The following is a 23522-nucleotide window of genomic DNA, read 5'->3' on the forward strand; positions in this document are numbered from 1 at the left end:
TTAAAATGGTCTCTATATAATTATTGGACCTGGCCTATACATTAAAAGCTATCTTAGAAATACATGTATGGACTACGGAATACTGTTAAAGTAAAGATTTATATAATAAATGAATAAATGTAAGCGTGACAAATATATCGTATATTTTGAGTTATCTTTTAAACGTTTCTTATTAACCTAAGAATATTAAATTGTTTATTAATTAAATAAATTTTAATATTTTATTTACTACATTTTTTATCAATAGATTAAATTTAAAATTTAAAATTTAGCAGTAAAAATTTAGGATTTAAGGTGTTTAATATTTTTTTCTCTTTTTTTTTCTTTTCATAGCAAATTAATTTTTTTAAAAAAATCATATGATTCATTTTTTTTCGAAATACATTAATATTATTATTTTTAAGGAATATTACAGATTATTTTTGTGTCTCTCTCAAACATTTTTTACTTGTAGTATTAAAAATAAAAGAAAAAAATAAAAACAAAATAATTTGTCTTTTATATTATAAAATAAATAAATCATAAATCTAAAAATAGTAGAAATATTATTTTATTAATTTATACATATATGACCTCCAGTGGCAAGCCTTTTGTTGTTCTATATAAGACTTGTTTCCAATCTTAATTCCTTCAACCTCATAGCAACCATAGCTCTTTCACAGGTAAATTTGATGAGAGTGTAGTCATCAAAGAATTGTATTCCCTATTCGCGGGAACAAAGAAGTTCTCCCAAACACTTCATCATCATCATGCCTTCTTCAGCAATGATACCTACCTGCATATCCTCGTCAAAGGATATGCAGGTCGACATCGAGAAGAACCAAAGCCATGTAAGATGTCAGTGGGTACTCAACCCTCCTGAGCCACCGAATCCTTGGCGCATGGTCACGGACTTAGCGGAAAAAAGTATCTTGCGTTGGCGCAAGAACTTTTCTACGCTGAGACATGAATCATGGGCCAGGGTCATGTTTTCAACTTTGCAGAGGATTTTTCCGATCCTTGTGTGGGGAAGAAGTTACACTGCCACTAAATTCAGGAAAGACTTGCTTGCTGGTCTCACTATTGCAAGTCTCTGTATTCCCCAGGTATAATAATTCTAATTAGCAATTTGATTAAAGTATTCGTATACATGTCGTTTAATGATATCTTGCCATTTTGCTAGATTATATGAATAAATTAGTTAAAAAATAGTTATTTTTGTTAATTTGATTTTATATTTGTACATAGGCTAGTTAAGTGGTTAATAAGTTTATATTGTTAGTGTAGTCTCGAATTTGTTGTATTGCAAAAGACAAAGTTGTAGCAAAAGAAGTTGTTCCAATTTCATTGGATATATTACTTAAATAATTCTCAGTAATATAATAATACCTGAATTTCGATTAAAGTAAAAAACCAAGGAAAAAAAAGACCATATGCTTAATTAACATAGAAAATTATTGCAAGCCACTAACGGATTCCCCTTGGAAATAATAGTTTTGTTTGGCTGCTGAAAGCATCTAAGATGAAAAATGGAAAATAAATAAATAAAAGGGTTAATGGATCTCTTGCATCATGTTGGTTACTTAATTTGTTTCAACGTTGAATGCAGAGCATTGGGTACGCGACCTTAGCAAACCTTGATCCTCAATATGGCCTTTGTAAGCAAGCCACGTTTTGTGTCCTTTTTATTTTCATTCTGTTTCCCTTTGAGCTGATGAAATTAAATTATATATTAGATACGAGTGTTGTGCCACCGCTGATCTATGCCGTAATGGGAACCGCTCAAGAGATAGCAATAGGGCCAGTGGCGGTGGTGTCGTTGCTCTTGTCTTCGATGGTTCAGAAATTAAGAGATCCTGTTTTTGATCCAATCGCTTACACCAAACTCATCTTGCTTGCCACTCTCTTTGCTGGTATTTTTCAGACCGCCTTTGGCCTTTTCAGGTATGTACAAATAATTAATTGATTCATTTCTTTACTAATCTATTCTTTATATTATTTTCATTTTGGTTTTGGTCAAATTTTATTAGCAATTCTAACCCTAATATCATTTAGATTCAACTCTATGGTTTCACTTTTAAGGTGGAATTGAATTTTAATGTATTTAGAGAAATTCCAGTTGAATATATTTTGGGTATCAATTTTTTTTACAGTATTAATTGAATTGATTTAAAATTAAAATTTGTATTAGATATCATTTTAAAATGATATAGTCTAAATATTGAAGTGACAAATTTTATATTAAATATCAAATTAATTTTTATAATATATAATTTTATAAATACTTATGTGATATTTTATAAGATTTAAAATGAAACTAAAACAAATATTAAAGATGCTCTTAAAAATGACAATAGAATGAATAATAATGTAAATTTCGATACTATTTAATCTTGTTTTGTCTTATTTTATTCTATTTGTGAATATTAACGTGGATACCTTTTAATTGTAGTCAATAATATGGTTTTTAAAATTGAAAAGTATAGAATATTAATATATTATCTGTTAATTTATTGTAAATAATAATTAATTATTATATTTTAAATACATATATAAAGAGACATATCTAAAAAATATATTTATAAAGATATTTTTATTAGACATAGCCATAAAAAAATATTTTTATTAGACACATTCACAAAGACACTTCTATTAAATAGGATCATAAACAAAAGTTGATAAAAGTTAACAGAAATACTGTTAATAACGTAATAAAATTGTTCAAAATTTGATTCTATTATTTAATTGATGTCTATTAATCTTGATTTGATGAAGTTCTATGAATTAATTTCTAACAACATATATACTGAACACAAATTAAATAAACCGTGTTGACATGAGCATCATTTTGTTTTTCATATGATTATTGTTTTTTGATGTTATATTTGCAGGCTGGGGTTCCTTGTGGATTTCCTGTCACACGCAGCAATAGTTGGATTTGTGGGAGGAGCAGCCATTGTTATTGGTCTTCAACAGTTGAAGGGACTCTTAGGAGTTTCTCACTTTACTACCAAAACCGACATTATCTCTGTCATCAAAGCTGTTTGGCAAGCAATTCATAATCCCGTACGTATAAATACTATTCATCAATTAATATCCATAGTCATAAATTAATTATATCTACTCGATATCTAATATTAATCAATCATATTAGATTTACACTAAATTTAATCACTAAAATTGACTATTAATATAAAATACATATTAAAAATTTGTTTAACAATACATATCTTTATATATAAATATATGATAATTAATTTTAATTTATACATAGTATTTTTTAATATTAATAAATTAATTATACTAAGTATATAATAGAATCAGTTATTAATATAAAATATATATTAAAATATAAAATATACATTAAAAATAAATTAAATAATACATATATTTATACATAAATATATAATAATATATTTTAATAACTAATTTTAATATATATAATAATTTTTTAAACAATTAATAGCACCAACTATTTGATTTATTAGGATTTAAATTTAGTCATATTCTTCTTTATCCATAAATTTAATCTTATCCTTAATTTATTTAGAGTAAAAAAAATTTTGATATCGGACGAAAATGTGTAAATTTTAAAAGTATTATTTTTTTGTGATTTTTTTTTAAAATATGGAGATTGTTTTACAAAACCGAAATTAGAGAGAACGTTTAATTTTGTTATTTTTGTAAATTCAAAAAATACAAAAAACATAGGTCTAATTTTATTTTTAAATTTTTTAAGAGTAAAGTATAGTTTTTGGGCTTACGTTTGGGGTAAGTCTCAAAGTTGTCCCTAACGTTTCAATCATCCTATTTAAGTCTCTAACGTTTCAAAATTGACTCAATGTTGTTCTGCCGTTAGGGACCCGTTAACAGAATTGACGAAGAGACAAAATTGAGATGATTTTGAAACGTTAGGGACTTAAATAGGACGAAAACATTGGGGACAAAAATGATACATAGAAAAAAATTTTAATTTTATCTTTCAATAATATCAATTTTTTACTATACATAGTATTCAATTATTTTTTAATCACATCTAAGTAAATTACACTTAATCATATTACTTTCATTCTAAATAAATTAATTTTTTTATAATTTTACTCTTAAAGATTTTTAGTTATCATGAAATGTTTTTAGAATGACTAGTATATAATCTTGTAGAAAAAAAATATATATATATATAGAATAAAATATAAATTATACATTTTGTCTCTAATGTATCAAAATTCTTTAAAATTATAAAAAAATAAATTTATTTAAAATGAAAGTAATGTGATTAAGTGTAATAATTTATTTAGATATAATTAAAAAATAATTGAATCTTATGTATAGTAAAAAATTAATATTATTGAAAGATAAAATTAAATTAAAATTTATTTTATGTATCATTTTTATTCCTAATGTTTTCGTCCTATTTAAGTCCCTAACGTTTCAAAATCGTCTCAATTTTGTCTCGCCGTCAATTCTGTTAATGGATTCCTAACGGCAGGACAACATTGAGTAAATTTTGAAACGTTAGGGACTTAAATAGGACCATTGAAACGTTAGGGACAATTTTAGAACTTACCATAAACGTTGAAGACAAAAACGATACGTTACTCATTTCTTAATTTTGAAATAAAAAATTTTAAGATGCGATTTAATTTTTTATTTTTAAATTTTTGAAATGTAGAAATTGCATGGCACAATTTCACTTTTTTAATTTTTTTAAAAAAAATTGCAAGGTGCGATTTCTGTTTTTAATTTTTTTTTTGAAAAAATAAGCCGCAAGATGTGATTTATTATTAAATGTTATTCATCGACTAATATCGATAACCCTAAATTAATTATATCTACTAGATATTTAATATTAATCAATTACATTAGATGTACATTAAAATACTAAAATTAATTATTAATATAAAATACATATTAAAATATAAAATATATATTAAAAATTAGTTTAACAATACATATATGTATATGTATATGCATATATAAATATATAATAAGTGATTTTAGTATATACACATAGTATTTTTTAATATTAATAGATTAACTATGCTAAGTATATATTAAATCAACCACTAATATAAAATATGAGTAAAATATCGTTTTTGTCTTTAACATTTGTGGTAAGTCTTAAAGTTGTTCCTAACGTTTCAATCATTCTATTTAAGTTTCTAACATTTCAAAATTGATTCAATGTTGTCCTGCTGTTAGGGATCCGTTAACAGAATTGACGGCGGGACAAAATTGAGACGATTTTGAAGCGTTAAGGATTTAAACAGGACGAAAACATTGGGGGATACAAACAATACATAAAAATAAATTTTAATTTTATCTTTTAATAATATCAACTTTTTACCGTACATAATATTCAAATATTTTTAATCACATTTAAATAAGTTACACTTAATCACATTACTTTCATTCTAAATAAATTTATTTTTCTTTAATTTTACACTTTCATTCTAAATAAATAATGCAATATGATTAGAATGAAAGTGTAAAATTATAAAAAAATTATAAGTAATGAAAGTAAAATTACATTATTTAGAATGAAAGTGTAAAATTTATTTATTTATAAAAAAATTACATTACTTTAAGAGTAAAATTATAAAAAAAAATAATTTATTTAGAATGAAAGTAATGTGATTAACTGTAATTTACTTAGATGTGATTAAAAAAATTAAATATTATGTACAGTAAAAAATTGATATTATTGATGGATAAAATTAAAATTTATTTCTATATATCGTTTTGTTCCCAACGTTTTCGTCCTATTTAAGTCCTTACGTTTCAAAATCGTCTCAATTTTGTTCTGTCGTTAATTCTGGTAACGGATCCTTAACGGTAGGACAACATTGAGTCAATTTTAAAACGTTGGGGACTTAAATAGAACGATTGAAATGTTATGAACAATTTTGGGAGTTACCCTAAACGTTGGGGACAAAACAATACTTTACAATATTAGAATATAAAATACATATTAAAAATAAATTAAAAATATAATACATATATTTATACACAAATATATAGTAACAAATTTTAATGACTAATTTTAGTCTACATAATATTTTTGTTAATCAATTAATAGACACGGACTTATTTGATTTACTAGGAATTAAATTTAGTCATATTCTTTTTATCCATAAATTTAATATTATCTTTAATCTTTTTTTGGTGACTAATATTATCATTAATCTAGGACTATAAATTTTTTGATATGGGAAGAAAATGTGTGAATATCAAAAATATTTTTTTCTTTTGATTTTTCTAAAATATAGAGATTGTTTTACAGGATTTTTTATTTTAATAAATAAATTAAATATAATAATTATCGAAATAAATAATTTAAAATTTATTTACTGAAATAAATATCATTGTGTAAATGAGATAATTTTGTACGTATTTCATTTACAGTATAAACAAGATATATGTAATTTTTCAATTTTTGTATATCTCATTTACAGTGTAAATGAAATAGATATTATCTCATTTACACGATAAACGAGATATATACATTTATAAATAATTAAATATAATTTTTAAAATTAATAAAAAATATTAATATTTTTAGTTTGACTAAACTCTTAAAAATAAAAAATTACGTATATTTCGTTACGGTGTAAATGAGATAAGAGGATGAAATTTATTTTGATAATTATTATATTTAATTTATTTATTAAAATAAAAAATCGTTGTTTCACAAAAGCGAAATTGGAGGGAGCATGTTGCCATTTTTTGGTAAATTCAGAAATACGGTTTAATTTTATTTTAAAAGTTTTTTAATTTAAAATAAAAAATTCCAAGATGCAATTTCGTTTTTTTTTTATTTTTTAAAATGCAGAAATCACATGGTACAATTTTACTTTTTTTATTTTTATTTTTTGAAAAAAAATTGCAAGGTTAGTTCAATTTCTATTTTTTAATTTTTTGAAAAAAGAAGTTGCGGGATGCGAGTTATTATTAAATCGCATGGTGGAAAATCGCATCAAATGATTTAAACTTTCTTTTACAAGAATAGAAATAGTCTTTCTTTTATAATAAATTTGAGTGAACCTAGTTCTCTATTTGATGTAAATAATAATAGTAAATACAATATTAGTCAGAATAATTTATAAGAATACTAGTCTTTTAACATGATTGTGTTAATTTTCATCATTCACCTGTCCTATTTTAGAATTAATAGAATGAGAGGTGACAAAAAATAAGGCATTAATAATTAAGTTTTCTCATACATTGATGGGAGCATATACAATAATATTGTTATATGTTGAATTACAGTGGAATCCTCGCAATTTCATACTAGGATGCTCATTCCTGGTCTTCATCCTATCTACTAGATTTCTGGTGAGTGAAGAACCTCCATATGTTTGTTTTTGCTTTGATTAATTTCTATTGAATTTCCAATAATGATTCTTAATTAACTTGTTCATCATATTAATGCATGGTAATTAATTAATTATCCTAGGGTAAAAAGAAGAAGAAGCTGTTCTGGTTGGCATCAATTTCCCCTCTCATATCAGTTGTAGTATCAACTTTGTTGGTTTTTGTGACACATGCTGATAAGAATGGAGTTAAAATTGTAAAACATGTCAAAGGAGGATTAAATCCAAGCTCCATTCATATGTTGGATTTCAATAATCCCTATGTTGGAGAAGTCGCCAAAATTGGACTAATCGTTGCTGTTGTTGCCCTCACTGTGAGTATATTATTCTCATGTTTTAAGAATATTTGATTTAGTTATTTTTATAAAATAACTTAGAAAAAAAATATAGGAATGATTATATTTTTAATATTTTTTATATTAATTTTTTTAGATTTATGTGAGTTTTGCATGACTTATTTTTTCTTTTATTTGTCTCACAATGGAATTTTTTTCTTGTCAAAGATTAATAAAAACCGAATTTATATCTTTTTGATCATATAACTTTTGATTTATTATGTTATAAAATTATTTATTCTAAAAATTTGAATAAATGACTATTTGTATCCATAAAAGATGAAAACACTTATATATGTACTCACACTAGATTGAAACTAAATTTGTATCCACGCAAGATGCCTTCTGTATGACAAAAGTACGTACGTGGCACTCCAACCCTCCAAAGATAGGGTATTTTTGTCACATAGAGAGCATCTTGCGTAGATACAAATTTAGTTTTGATTTAGCGTGTATATATATATATATATATATATATATATCAGCGTTTTTATCTTTTACGGGTACAAATGATCATTTATCTTTAAAAAATTATACGATTAAAAAGAAGCTAAGCGAGTTATTAGAATAAATTTTTATAAATATTATATGGTTTAAAAAGGACCGTCTAACATTATTTATATAATTTGCGTACTAATTAATAATCAAACATTTGAATCATAATTAGCATAATTTCATGCTGATGCAAATTATGTTGGTTTCTTGCCGCAATGAAATATAGGAATCTGTTGCTGTTGGACGGTCTTTCGCATCCATCAAAGGGTACCAACTTAATGGGAACAAGGAAATGGTGTCAATTGGCATCACCAACATCATAGGATCTTTCACCTCTTGCTATGTTGCTACTGGTAGGAACAATTTTTGTTATTTCCTCCAAAAACTACACCTAATTCTCAACTAATACTATGTAGAGTGAGCATTATCCGTGTGGGCTTAACTTTCAAATATTGCTTTTTAATGTTCATGATGGTAAGGTCAAACTATTTTTTTTTTTCAAAAAATAACATTTCATTTAAAAAAAAAGTCATACAACACTTACATATAATATAAAAAAAAATATTAGATCTCAATCATATATATATACACTTTCTATATTGAGCTAAAGCTTAAGAGAAAAACCAATATTCGATTAAACAGAATTTTAAAGGATAAGAATAAGAACAAATCTAAATCTCTTTAACTTTTAGTTCTATACAGAAAGTTCTATAACATTGTGAGATATTTTTTTCTCTTTTCTAAGAGTCTGAATTTTCTCGATTTAAAGATGTTTCCACGAATAAAAAAGCAATTTTCAATGTATTATCCCATATATAACATATCTACACCACCGTACCCAAATCACCCTATGAAAATGATGACTAGTTAGATAAAAGAATTGAAAACATAGAGAAAAGAATGATAAATTTTAAATATTGCTATATGTGAGGTCTCATACATCAAGCTTATACAGTATCTTTAGCTTCTTTACATATGAAAAAAGATAACTACTATTCTGTTAGAACTTATAATATCAATGTCTAAAATGAGTCATGACTGGAGAAAATAATCTCATAGCAAGTTTAACATACTCAAATATAAGTTGAATAAAAAAGTTACAAATATTTTATAAATTTTAAAATAAATAGTTATACATTTTTAACAAAAATTAAAATAATTAAGAATAGTTGGATTCTATCTGTATCATATGGAGCATATACATCTAGGAACTCGTCAAAGAATAGATATTCATTGCAGATAGTTACATCTTGAATAGAAAATCTCACATAGACACATAATTGTTCCTGAAAAATATTTGTAGAAAAATGGGTTGAGTTTTGCAACTCAGTGACTAGACAATACATTTATATTCGACATGAGACCATATAAACATTATATCAAAAAAATTTTAATTAGAAAATAATAGTTGATAATAATAAGTGAATCAATAAGGGAGTTCTCATACAAAAATCAAATCAAAAGTCCACACTTGGGCGGCTCCACCTCTATGGGTAGTCCTCTCCTCTCGTGTGTCCTAACAAAATAACAGATCTAACGCGTGACTTACATGTTAGGCTAGCAACATCCTTGGGGTCTGAGTTAGATGCATCTAAGTTAACGTCATAACCGCCATTAACTACGGTTTTCTAATATCAGCCTCCCAAACCAATTCAAAAAATATAATTTCAAATACAACAAATCTTTGATCTTTCAAATATATAAGGTATCGAATCAAATCAAATTATATTATACTTTCTTATCAGAAATCTTTTCCAATTATACTTTTTCAATCATTAGAAATTTCAAACATATTTCACAATCTTTAAAGTAAGTGAATACCAATAAATACTTCAATGCTTCAAAAACACACATTCAAGTAAAATCAAACATTTTAGAATAATGCAAAACTTCATAAAAAATATATGGTCTCAAAAACAGATATTCAAGTAAAATCAAACATTTTAGAATAATGCAAAACTTCATCAAAAATATATATGGTCTCATTTATAGTTCTGAAAGTATAAACTTCATAAATATGAATTACTTAATTCTAATAAATCAATTATTCTAATCAATTTAAAATCATTCAAGGCAAATATAGTGAGTATAATTCAAAGTCATAATAGATATATGTCAAAATAATTATAGATGCACAATCAAACAATTATAAATATAAAGCCTACTCACAACTTGGTCCTAAGAGACCGAGGAGACCAAGCCCGGAATGCCAATTAAAAAGTGAGAAAGGTTGGAATAGAATGGAATGAAAGAGTGTAGAATTTGGACCTAGACAGTGAGAGTAACTTCCACGACTACATCGCAGATGTAATCTTGACATCAACAACTCTGTCTGTTCACCAATACCAATACTCAAGATAATTTCCAGCAAAAATGCAACAAAAGTAGAGTGATAGTACTAAAACAGAGACATATATTATCACAATTAAAATGATGCTGATTCAGAGACAAGAATGAAGGGGGTGGGGGCTGAGCAAGACCAAAATAGGGACTGAGATGATTCATTAGTAATGACGTCAGTGATGCTCCCCTGATGACGAGCTCCGTTGATGACGACAGCAAACGCGACGATGGTGAACAATTCCTCCATCGCGACTCTCTCTTCCTCCTTTCTCTGGCCAGCTCAAACTCCCCCTCTTCATTCAGCAATGACGGCGGCCTCTACGGCAATGGCTTGTTCGCGACGGAGGTAGCCCCCTTTCTTCCCTCATCATGGTTCTTCCTCCTCCGCGAACCCCCTTCTCTCTCTAAGAAGCTCCCTCATTCACTCTCTCAAGCTTAGCAACGGCTCCCTTCGATGATGACCTAGGCAACCGTAGCGACGATGGATGCTTGGGCGACAGCAACAAGGCACGGCACGCCTCCTTCTCTTTCTCTCTCTGGCATCTTGGTTCTCTTCTCTGTCTCATTTTCTTTCTTTATTTCATTCTCGTGTGTGTGTATGTTTTAGAAGAGGATTAGGGTTTGGTTTGGAAAAAGAAGAGTAAAGGTATTGTAGGAATTTTACATTCTACCCTTCTTACAAAAATTTTCGCCCTCGAAAATTCGAAAATTGTTATAATTTGCAAAACTTTACATGGTTTTAGGACTTTACCAAACATGAGAAAGACCTATAACGAGGTGCAAAATTTACAAGATAGATTTCTGTTAAAACGATGCGATTGACATTCACCTACTCTCATTCCCTTGACAACTTAGATATACATAGCACTTTTCACTTAGTTTGTCAATCTCCTCAAAATACACTTTTACTTCATAATCTCTTGGTTTTGTTGTACATCTCTTTGGTAGTATCTAGTCTCACGTCAAGCCTTAGAATTACAACTTTTTGAATTTGAACATCGATAAACTTTGTCCTAAAGAACTAGCGGTATCGTTTGCTATATCTAGAAATCGCACGTGAAATCGAAACAAGTTCGAGTTTACCTAAAATGATACAAAACTTAGGAAGAGAAGAACAAGCACCACAGATGATGTTCGCAAGAATTCGAAGAGATGCGTGAGATCGCAATTAAACAAGGATATACAGAAACAATGAAGCATGCCAAAAAAGAGAATCAATCGCATCTTAACAAGAAAATCTAAATGAAGAAACTTTGATAGAACAATAAAGGAAAAGATGGTGTATAAAGTCAAAACAAATTTATGTTGGATCAAAGAAGTACGAAGTTCACAAGAGATAGCCACTAAAGTCAGGCAATATTCACCAAGAATTAAGAGAATGATTAGAAATACAATTAAATAGGACATCCATCAACAATGGGTAAAACTAAGAGGGAATCATTAAAAGCATAAATGCTATCACGTCAAACAAATTTAAGTTGAAACAAAAGATGTAGGGTTTATAAATTGAAGATTAATAAGGGTTAAGGCAAAGGTTTTTTTTCCTCAAGAATTTTAGAAGATATCTAGGTGCACAATCATGCAAGGATATGCATGTGTTAAGGAAACAATTTTCAGAATATATGCATGTGTTATAATATAAAATTATTTAAACTTGTAAATATAAAATATACCAGCCACCTATATCTCATACTAGCCTTTGTTGAACAGGCTGTGTAAATGGGGCACCTCCTTAATCTCCAGTTGTTGACTATGTCGGCTATTACTGTGGATTAGGTGATGCTTGTGGCTGTAGAGGTGTCTGGTGTGTGCCTTCTGTCTTTGAGGATAAACCCAGGGTCGGTATCATGCTGACAGAGTCCAACCCCTGCAACAGTTGTGCCTGCATATCAACTACAAGATTGGTAGTATTTGTGATAGTCATAGGCTAGGTGCGTGATGATGATGCACCCATGCCACCTATGATGATGATCACCAATTAGCCCACCATCAACTCGGCTCCTACTTCTTTCACCAGCCATGTCACCTGAAGCATGCAAAAGTAAATAAAAACTACAAGAAAGTCGTCAAAAACCATTGGATTTATTGGCAAAATTACCAAAAAAATTTGCTGGTGAATTGGTTATCATCGAATTTAGCGGTAGACAAATTTGGACGATAAAATCTCACCGGTAACAAGTTACCAATGGATTTTTTCATCCGTCACTAATTACTGGTGGATTTAGCGACAGATTTGAAGTTATATGGTGAATTTCTGGATGTCGTATCGTTGAAAATTTTTCAAGGGTAACATTGGCTCCATTAAATTGCATTTTGCATGTTCTTTACGTTGAATTCATCCTTTAATAAATCTAACATTAATATATTATTTATAAATATTACTAAAAAATAAAATTAATTAATACAGATGGTAAATCTGATGGTAATCATAAATTTTTATTGTATTTTTATTTTTTTAGAATGGCTATACAGAATACATTTTATAATCTGATATATCATCATCAATATGTTAAGAATTAATATTCAAATCTCCGTTAATGAAAATTGAATAGTATTTTTAATCTAAATAATAAAACATATAAACTAATAATACTGTCAAACAAATCAAAACAAAATCATAATCACTATAGGTCCTGATAATTGTCGCCATCGTCCCCCTAGTCCTATTGCATCAGCGATATAGATGATGGTGTCGGTGCCTGTGCCAGTGCCGCCATGTAAAGGACGAGGATCCCCCTCCAACAGCGGCACTACCACTAGTGCACATCTAGTGATAGTGGGCCACCATCGGTGTGCAACTCTGTTGGATCTTCTCTAGCTCTTACTTTAGGGACTCTAGCTCTACATCACGACCATCCTTCTCTATCATGCGTGCGAAGAGCTCATTATACCTCTTCTCATGTAGATGCAGCTGGTGACCCTAATCCTAAAGGCTTTGGATCAGGCTATGCACCTGCTCTCGCAAATCAACGTGCTCGAGATCTGTAGACTAGTGGCTGAGGTGGACTAAGCCCTCAAGGTGTAGGTGAGGTCATTGCTGGCGAAGAACAGCCCTAGTTTGTTGACATGATTATTGTACAGCTGGGATGCAGTCTGGCACCACATCGCATCAGAATCGACTACGGAAGCAGAGGAGTTGTTGCCGTCCTCACAACTCTGTTGAGATTGCTAGGTTATGGCCTCCTAAGTTTTGTGTGTATGATTCTACCACGTGGAATGCAAAGGTTATTAGGATGACAATTTTCTAGTGTGAACATTTATTGAAAATGATTATATATTACGAAATAAATGAATCTAATATATTATATCAAGTTATATACCATCCTAACCTTTGCCTTCATAAAAGTTGCCGAACCGCTAGTATACTTGGATGCCTTGGTCGATTCACTGTTGGCCCAGTTTGTGGCTCAGCGACGCTTGAACCCCTCATGATTCTCCCTGTCAAGCATCTCTTTACCTCTGGGTTAGGCTCTTTTTCAAAAAATTGATCAACCTCCCACAAAGAACTCAGATTTTAAATCCCTCGATCTCCCGTTGACCGTTATCTCTATCATACATTCACAAATGATGACTTGGAGTTATTTTGCCACAAATAACCTAGAATTTAACTAACAACACAATTTATTAAAATTATTAGAAATTTTGGCAGAATTTTGTCTATAATTTAAAACCAATACCAAATATAATTTTCAATTTTTCACAAACTAGATATGTCTTTAAACAATTTTAATAAAAAATTGGCAGAATCTTTTCTTAATTTAGATACCTCTACCAAAGAAACTTTTCAATTTTCACAGAAAAAATAATTGCAAATATAAATTAAAACAAACAATGATTCGAGCAAACATCGTATTCTATCCGTTATAGTGCAAATCCCCTTATTATTCCGTAAATTACATAAACGAAACTAATCAAATCTAACTAACTTAACATAACTAACTAAAACAAAACAAACTAACCAATCATGGTGTACACTAAATTAACACAAATATCAATGTTATCGATTTTTCATATTTAACACAATTGATAAATTAATTAACACAATTTAAAAATTAATTCAAAGAGAAAAATAAAAATAAAAACACAAACAAAATTATTAGTTTTTTTAACATAATTAAATAAAAAAATTAATAAAATTTATATACAATATATATATACAAAAATATTAAATTTTGAAATTTGGGCGGTGATGGCAATGGAGGTGCAGGCAGGGGCAGTAGCTTGTGGCGGAATTTGAGATTAGGATTTATTTTCAACAAAAATAAAAAAAATTATTATAGTGAAGATTAAGCTAGGGTTGGGTATACTTGATGGTTGAAAGTGGCATCGGAGAGACTCATTGAAAGGAAGGGCAATATGGTAGTGAAAAAAAGAGATAAACTGTGGTGAAAAAAAGAAGCGGCTACAAATAGTGACCGTAACATGCACAATGACGAGGTAGACAGCACTGACGACGGTGACTTTGTGGAGTGGCAGCGACGGTTCTCCTTGTTACGACAGTAAAAGAGAGAGTGATAGGAGAGACAGCGAATAGAATGAGAGACATTGATTTTGCAGAATAAGGGAGGAGGCCCTCTTGTATATCTATTAGTTCAAATACAATCCGATGGTAATGAGTTGGTCATGAACAAAATGGTGCATTCCACTAAATTGGCTTATTGTCAGAAAAATCTAATGTCAAATCTAACAAAAAAGGGCACGCCTTTTCATTTATTTTCCTGTCATTAGTTACGTCGGATTTATAGGAAGTTTTGCACATCCGTTAGTAACTCCTGTGGAATGACAAAATTTATGTATAATCTGCTGGTAAATTAGCCGATAAAATTGTCGAAAAAATTTGACAGTAAATTTGACCATTTTTAGTGCATTTCATGTAGTGAAAGTTATATATACCATTAACACTTAATTCCTCCTACATGGTCCTTAAAAAAGTTCGTATTTAAGTTTTATTAATTAAGTATTTCAAATTTTTTAAAAAGTTTTGGCAGAGTCTCTCCTATAATTAGGATACTCCAATTTTTTTAATTACCAAATGTAATCAACACAAATAATCAACATAGAATCCACATTTAATTTGTTAATCCTAGCCATTTTAATCACCTTATACCCTCGCACAAAATCATTTCACCTCTCTAACACTACAAATTTATTCTAGAGTTCATGACTCTATTTTAAACATGCATAATTGACAGTTGGTATAAGGTAAAATGATTGTAACAATAAAAATTACCAAATTTTGATAATATACATAAAGCCAATAAATATCTACTGACTCCTTTTAATAGTAGCTGCAACAGCAGCAACAACACTGATAACAACAAGAACCTATATTTTGATTAACATTGTTCTAAATTAATCCAAAAATAAAAAATAGAGGTTAAAAAATTTAAAAAATTGCAAAAAACAAAAAATAAACCAATTAAATTGAAGCTGTCTTCAACACGAACATAACATTGCGCTGGTCCCAGAATGGCAAATGGAACTCCGACCAGCGCAAAAATGGTCCTGCAAGGTTTGGCCTCATACACACACACAAACACAAACAAAGAAGGAGGAGAGAGAGAGAGAGAGAGAGAGAGAGAGAGAGAGAGAGAGAGAGAGAGAGAGAGAGAGAGAGAGAGAGAGAGAGAGAGAGAGAGAGGGTTGACACGTTTTAAATTGGTTATTGTTTTACTGACGATCACATGATCGATAAATTATGTTACTGACACCTTAAAATGCTGTGTTTTATTTAACTGAATTTTACTGACGACTTGGTCATCAATAATTTAGTGAACACGCTAAATTTAACAATGACAATTTTTACTTAAAAAATAAAAAAATAATAAGGCACGCCAATTGACCCATAGTGGGTGCCAATTAGTATCGACAGCTTGACTGTCGGTAAATAAAACGCATGAAAAAAATGAAGTACACGTTTTTAGTAGTGACAGTTGCTTTATTATCAATGACTTGCTTTATCACAGGCCATCTATAAACTGTTTATGTCTAGTAATGACCATAAAAAGGAGAGAACCACTCATAAAGAGAGAAGGTAGAAATGTCAAAAAGGGAGTACCACTAAGGTTATTGAAGTTAATGACCGGAAAAAATTTAAAACAGCAAAAACAAAAATAGAAAGGAAAATACGGGTTGGGATATTAAAAGGAGAAACATGTTACCTTCTACTTGTTAATGTTGCAAATGTGAAGTGCATGAAATTAGTCTCACATCAAAGAAAGTAAGGAAGAGTGAGGAGTTTATAAGATGAGAGACCCATTAACTTACTGCTTTAAGGTTTTGAGTTGGATGTGGTGTTTTCTCATCTTATGTTTCCTCACTCGATTCTTTTCCGAAATCTCTCTGGTGGTCGAGAGCTCTCCATGGAGGCCCAACAAGTGGTATCAGAGCCGATGGTTAATTGGTCTGGTGGTTTTAAGGGTTATTCAAGGTGAAGTATCGAAAGTCTTCCCGGCAAAGGTGGGTAAGGAAGAGTGAGGAGTTTATAAGATGAGAGACCCATTAACTTACTACCTTAAGGTTTTGAGTTGGATGTTGTGTCTTTTCATCTTATGTTATCTCACTTGATTCCTCCCTGAAATCTCCCTGGTAGTCGATGACTCCATCTCAATTGATAGTGGAAGCACTAGACCATCGGAGATAAAAATACTTTTGGCACCACTGTAAATGTTTGCATTCTTGATAGTCTCCAATTTGAAATAGGACTGAGAGTAACCAGGATTGAGATCACTAAACGTATAGATTTGGGTGGAAAAAGAAGTAAAGAGGGTCTGACAAGAAGAAAGGATAATAGAGAAGAAAATGGAAATAAAGCAACAAGCAGAAAGAGAAAGGATAAGGGAAAAAAAGGAAAGGGGGAGTTATGATGGTAATAGTGTTGACTTGCAAATTTTTTTTCATAGAGCAAACCTAAGAGAAAATTATTAAATTTTAAAAAAGCCTTGGCTAATATTATGATGGCAAAGTCAATTTTGAATGTTACTCAATATTTACCAATATCTTTTTATTTTAAATCCTAAATTTTAAATCATAAACTATAAATTTTAAATTTTATACCTTAAATTCTCACAAAATAAATATTAAAAAATTTTTTCAATAAAAAAAATTGGCTAATATTAACTACTTAAAATTAGTTTCCTGTCATTTTTCATAAATAATCAAAAAATATAATATGACAATAATTTTTGATACTCAAAAACTTTTATATTAACTTAAAATTAGTGATTTCCTTCAAAATAGGTCAAGAGTGAAATACGTATATGGGCCACCACTCTTTTTGCAAATTGTGAAAAACGCCATTATTTGATATGAAATTACTTTCATACGTTGTGAAAAGCAACCCATTTTTTCTGTATGATTTTTGCACATACATAGCGAAAAACAAGTGCTTTTTTGCTTTGTCCATTTCGTAGATTGTGAATTTTTTTTTAAATTTCTTTTGAAATTTTGCAAGTTGCAAAAATTGTTTTTATAATTTTAAAACAAACACTTGGTTATAAATAGGACTAAACATATTGCTTCTCAAATATTGTGATCTCACTGTGAGTCGTTATTTAAGCTAAAGAAAAAAACAATGAAAGTTAGTACAAATTTATTAATTACAAGTACAATATAATGGTTAGATTATATCAAATACACATGAATGTATAGGTTTGATCTCTGATTATATTTATTTTCGTTTAGTATTTCATGCACTATAACGTGTGTAGAATTACAAAGAAATTTTTATCAAAGCATACAAAATTATATTTTAAATAGGGTGAATAATATTTTATATAGGAATCCAATTATAATATTTAGCAGGTTAATATGGTTTCAGACAGCGCACATAATTGATAGAACAAATATACAAAAAATATTTTCGAATTAACAACAAACTCAAGCTCAAATGTCAATAATAGAATTGTTTGTTAAGTTTGAATAATTGGATGTGAGATGAAGTTGAATATGAGTCATATATGAATAAATGAAGTTGGAATAAAAATAATAATAATAGTTAAAAAGTATAGATTAAAAAATATTGTTGGATTACTAAACTAAAAGAATTGAGATGATATTCTAAAAGTGATGTCTAAAAATAATAAATTTTAATAATTTTTTAATATTTTTTTCTAATATTCCAATATTTTACTGATTTTAATTTTTTTTATGTATATTATGCTTCATCCTCTCGATTTTTTTATACTTAAATAAATTGTATACTATATTACATATTATATAGCAGAAATAAATTATTCAACGAAAATTATGTATATAAAAACTTTTAAATTTTAAATATTTTAAATATTTAATTTATATTTAAATATTGAGTAATATTTATGTACTATAGGAATAATTATACTGGTCCCTTTTATGATAGTTAGAGTGGCTATGAAATTTTGAAAACACTTAAAAGATATAGTTAAAATTAAGTTTGCACTTTTTTACTATTTATCAACACTTTTATTTTGCAAAGCGAAAAAAAAAAGTTATCATACTAACATAAAAGCTGTCTTGCGAAAAATCGATTTAAGAATCGGCCAATCGACAGTTAATTGATAAATTATTAGAATTGACCATATTTTTTTAGAATTATCGGTTCAAGTATATATATTAAAAATAATCAGATGCTCTTTTCTTATATATATTTTAAAAAATCAGATCTAGTTACCCATCTCTCCTCTCTCCCTTTCTCTTTTACTGTGAACCTAGAATCTAACATTAACGTTCGAAACCCTTTGTGAAATTTAGTCACCATTCTATTGCCAAACTCTTCTCCTCCAATAGAGGGTACTTCATCGCCAGTGGAAATAGACTATGGTGCCGTTGTCGCCCGTAAAAGGTCTGCTTGTTTCTCCTCGATCCTCTTCTCATCAACGTCGCACGAAGGTTTGTTTAGAACTGTTGCATTGCCGCCGCAGAAGGTTGCTCTATCGTCATCTCGGCTGAATCTATTGGAGCCCGTCTCTCTCTCTCTCTCTCTCTCTCTCTCTCTCTCTATATATGTATGTATGTAACACCCTACCACACGGAGCCTTATGCTTAAGTCGTAAAGCAGAGGTGGCGAGATATTATGACCTCTAAAAGAAAGACTTAAATAAATATAGTTGAAAATAATTTTATAACGAGGAGCCTTGAAGAATAAGCTAATCAAAAGCGAAAACAGAAAATCATATCACACTCGTACGTATAAGCGTAAACAGAATGGATAAGATCAAAGAAAGTTGAGTACGTAATATACATATCAGAGTCCCAAAACACAGATATCAAGCTCCAGACTCAACCTACGAAGCTAAGGCCATTCAGAGTATATAGTTATATATTTATATACAACCTAAAATAAAACTCAAACTACAAAATATACACCTGTATCTCCAAGTCAATCTCTAGGAGGGACAAAACACAAAATATACATGTGAAGATTCCATAAACATATATACATAGCATAAGTATAAAATACAATATCCCAAAATAAACAAACTTCGCTTGCACAGGAAACTCCAGATGCTCAGCATCTCGACCTGCATCTAAAAACAACAACATAGAAATGGAATGAGAACCGGAAGTTCTCAACATGGTATAGTGGTGCCCATATACATAATATATACGGTCTCGGAAAAGGCAGAGGCATTCCTAGAATTTCGACACTCAGATTTAAATATTAAAGTTTTTAAATTGAAAGCCATAAATAGGGTAGGTTATTAAAGGTTCTTATTTCTAATTCCTTTCTAACTTAAACCCTAATTTCCGCCTTCCTCTAGTCCTCCAATACTCTGGTGCACAGACAAACAATACAGACAAAGTAAACACAAGTAGGATATAGATACAGCAGGTAGCAAATATAACAGGTAAGCATAATAATCACATAGGCAAGCTCAATTAATGCACAATCAAACAAAACACACATATGCATATGATGTATGTCTGCCCTATGGCTGATAATATCATCTGTTGGTTATATAGCCAATCCCGACATGTCCTGGTAGCTAACCGTGGATAAAAACACCCTCCGCGGAGCAAGCAAGGCTAAGCCACAATACCCCTTGTTACTACCCGCTCAACTCAGAGCAAGTGGAATAACCACTACTGCTGCTACTACTCAGGTGGGTGTTTATAAGCTCAACCTAGAGCAAGCGGGACGAATCACAATCCTTGCTACTGCCCAGACATTTCAAATATACATTCATTCAATCTTAATAAGATAAATTATTCTTCCATCCAAATTAACTAATACAAAACTTCTCAAAAATTATCATAAAATTTCAACAGCACCTCTCTTGAAACTTGAATTTTGCCACTCTTCTTGGGTCCCATCCAAACCACTCAATCATTCACACACACACACACATATATATTTTCAACAAATCTTCACAACCTATCCTCATCATCATTTACTATCAATATTATTTATCACATTCATTATTCATTTCAAAGCTCATCATTATAATTCAATATCATTCATCAATCATCAATTATTTTTATCATCATTATTCACAATCATTAATAATTAATCATCATGCATTTCAATCACCCACTCAATAATTTCTAACAATGAGTCATTAAACCTCAACCTTCCATATCATTCAGCTTATCTTATGGTCTTTTAGCCTATGTTTTCACGAAACATTAAATATTATCTACGAGAAACCAAAACCATACCTTAGTCGATTTCTCCCTAAGCTTGGAACTCCCCAAAAACCTCTCCTTTCACAGGCTCCAAGCTTCCAAACGTCAACTCCTTAAATTTAATCACGCGGATTTCGTTTCAAACCGTCCAATTGAACTCTAAATCAACAAGAATACAAACTAATTCAAACAATATCACTATAATCATAATAGGGTTCACTGATTCAATGATTCACAAGGGTTTAACAGTTTCTTACCATATCCACAGATTTATTGGACAAAACCCAGTGATTATCCGCTGTTAGAGTTCACCTAAACCATCAAAATCATTCAATTCTTCAATACCCAAACCCTAAAATTACGAAATTGAGGAGAGGGAGAACTGAAAAAGAAACGCCAATTTCTTACCACTTTATTCCGATAGAATTGAAGAGAATTTCGAGACAAACATGTAGTCGCTAACGACTCGTCAATCAAAATTTCGGATCAAAAGTTACGGGTAATTGAATTTTCGGGAACGTTAGGTTTTTCTCTCCTGATTCTCTCTCCCTCACGTAACTCTTGGTGCTGAAAATGAAAGCAAGAGAGCCCGTTCTCTGTTTAATAAATTGGGCCTTGGATTCGATTTGAGTTTGGTTTAGGCTCAGTTTGGTCTATTAGTTTAATTTTAGGCCGAAATTTTTAAAATTAGTGACAAAATTTATATTTTAATTATTTTTTATTTTATTATTAAGTTTGCTCTTTTTTACTATTTGTAACACTTTTATTTTGGCAAAGTAAAAAAAATATATTATCAAATTAAAAAGTACTGTCAAATGTTTATAAAAAATATAATAGGATGTAATGGCTAATTTTTTATATCACTAAAGTTTGATGATCTATTGTGAAATAATATTTTAATTATTATATTATGCAAAGTTTAAATACTAACATAAATTTTATTAAAAAAATAATTTGAAACAACATATATAAATATATGACTCATTCTTAAAAGATTGTTGTATTTTTTATTAATTAAATAACTCTTAATTTTTTATTTATTATATTTTATATCAATAATTTAAATTATTTAAAAAGATAAGTCTACTTCGAACTAATAATCACTTGTTTTGTAAGATTATAAAAAAAATAAAGTCCAGAAGTTACTAATTTATTGGTTATTTCTAATAGCGTGTTAGTTTTTAAATATTGGAGTGCTGCACTCCATATTTTCTCTAAAGCACATTTATACTTTTCATAAATATATATAAATATATAATAATTTATTTGGTTATTTTTAGTTAACATATATTTTATAAAAATTAGATATATAGTAAAATAAATGAGAGTTGAATTTACAATTTCTCTTATGTAATGACTTATAATAGATGAATAATTATTAAATTAATTAGTTAATTTAGTAATTTAGAGTATTAATTTTTTATTTTTTATGTTATTAATATGTATAAAATTCGAAATGATTGAATTTTATATTTACTTTAAAAAATTTTGATATTTTCGCGGGTAAAATAGAGTAGGATAGGGTTTAAAACTTTAGGGTGCGAGTAAGGTTGGAATTAAAAAATTCTCAACTCGCGAATAGAGTAGAATAAAATTTTAATAAAATTTTCAACACACTAATAGAATTAGGATAGAGTCCAAACCTACCCTACCTGCCAACCCTAAATAACACGCACTACTTGCATTAACCAATTGAGTTAATTAATTAATTAATTGCAGGTTCATTCTCCCGAACGGCGGTGAATTATGCAGCTGGATGTGAAACATTGGTGTCAAACATAGTGATGGGAATGACAGTGTTGATATCGTTGCAGTTCATGACAAAGCTTTTGTATTACACACCAACTGCCATTCTTGCTTCGGTCATCCTTTCTGCACTGCCAGGCCTCATAGATATCAATGAAGCTCTCAGAATATGGAAGCTTGATAAGTTTGACTTTCTTGCTTGTCTTAGTGCCTTCTTTGGTGTACTCTTTGCATCTGTGGAGATTGGTCTTCTTGTTGCGGTAATCAAATAATAATAGTTAGGGTAAATTATTATTTTGTTTTTTTTTTTTTTATGTTTAAGTCAAATTTTAATTTGATTTTTAATATTTTAAATATTATCATATTTTAATTTTAAAAAACAAATGGATTAAATATTATTTTATTATTAAATTTAATTTAAAAAGAAAAAAAAGCTTTTTATATTATATTATTAATAAGTCAATTATATTTATCTACTAAAATTGAATATTATATTAATTTTTAAATATATTAATTATTCATGTAAAAGCTAAAATAAAATTTATTAATAAAATATTAAAAACCAGAATAATAGTCTACCTTAATCATTATTCTCACTTCTACATGCTTTGACTATTGATGTGTACTTTTCATGTTTCTATTATTA

At 29.0% G+C, this 23522-nt stretch overlaps 1 protein-coding gene across 1 annotated transcript in view; it reads left to right on the top strand.

Annotated features, from left to right (window-relative positions):
- Window positions 1–600: 600 nt before the first annotated feature.
- Window positions 601–23522, top strand: part of LOC112715227 (sulfate transporter 2.1) — a 28441-nt gene continuing 5519 nt past the window's right edge. The window contains exons 1-8 of the mRNA XM_025766986.3: window positions 601–1085; window positions 1589–1637; window positions 1716–1923; window positions 2871–3045; window positions 7249–7314; window positions 7436–7666; window positions 8409–8535; window positions 22850–23136. Coding sequence (XP_025622771.1) covers window positions 750–1085; window positions 1589–1637; window positions 1716–1923; window positions 2871–3045; window positions 7249–7314; window positions 7436–7666; window positions 8409–8535; window positions 22850–23136 — 1479 coding nt within the window. The 5' untranslated portion in view covers window positions 601–749. The remainder of the gene's footprint in view (window positions 1086–1588; window positions 1638–1715; window positions 1924–2870; window positions 3046–7248; window positions 7315–7435; window positions 7667–8408; window positions 8536–22849; window positions 23137–23522) is intronic.

This window comes from Arachis hypogaea, chromosome 10 (genome assembly GCF_003086295.3).
Source record: "Arachis hypogaea cultivar Tifrunner chromosome 10, arahy.Tifrunner.gnm2.J5K5, whole genome shotgun sequence".
In the NCBI taxonomy this organism is placed as follows: Eukaryota; Viridiplantae; Streptophyta; class Magnoliopsida; order Fabales; family Fabaceae; genus Arachis; species Arachis hypogaea.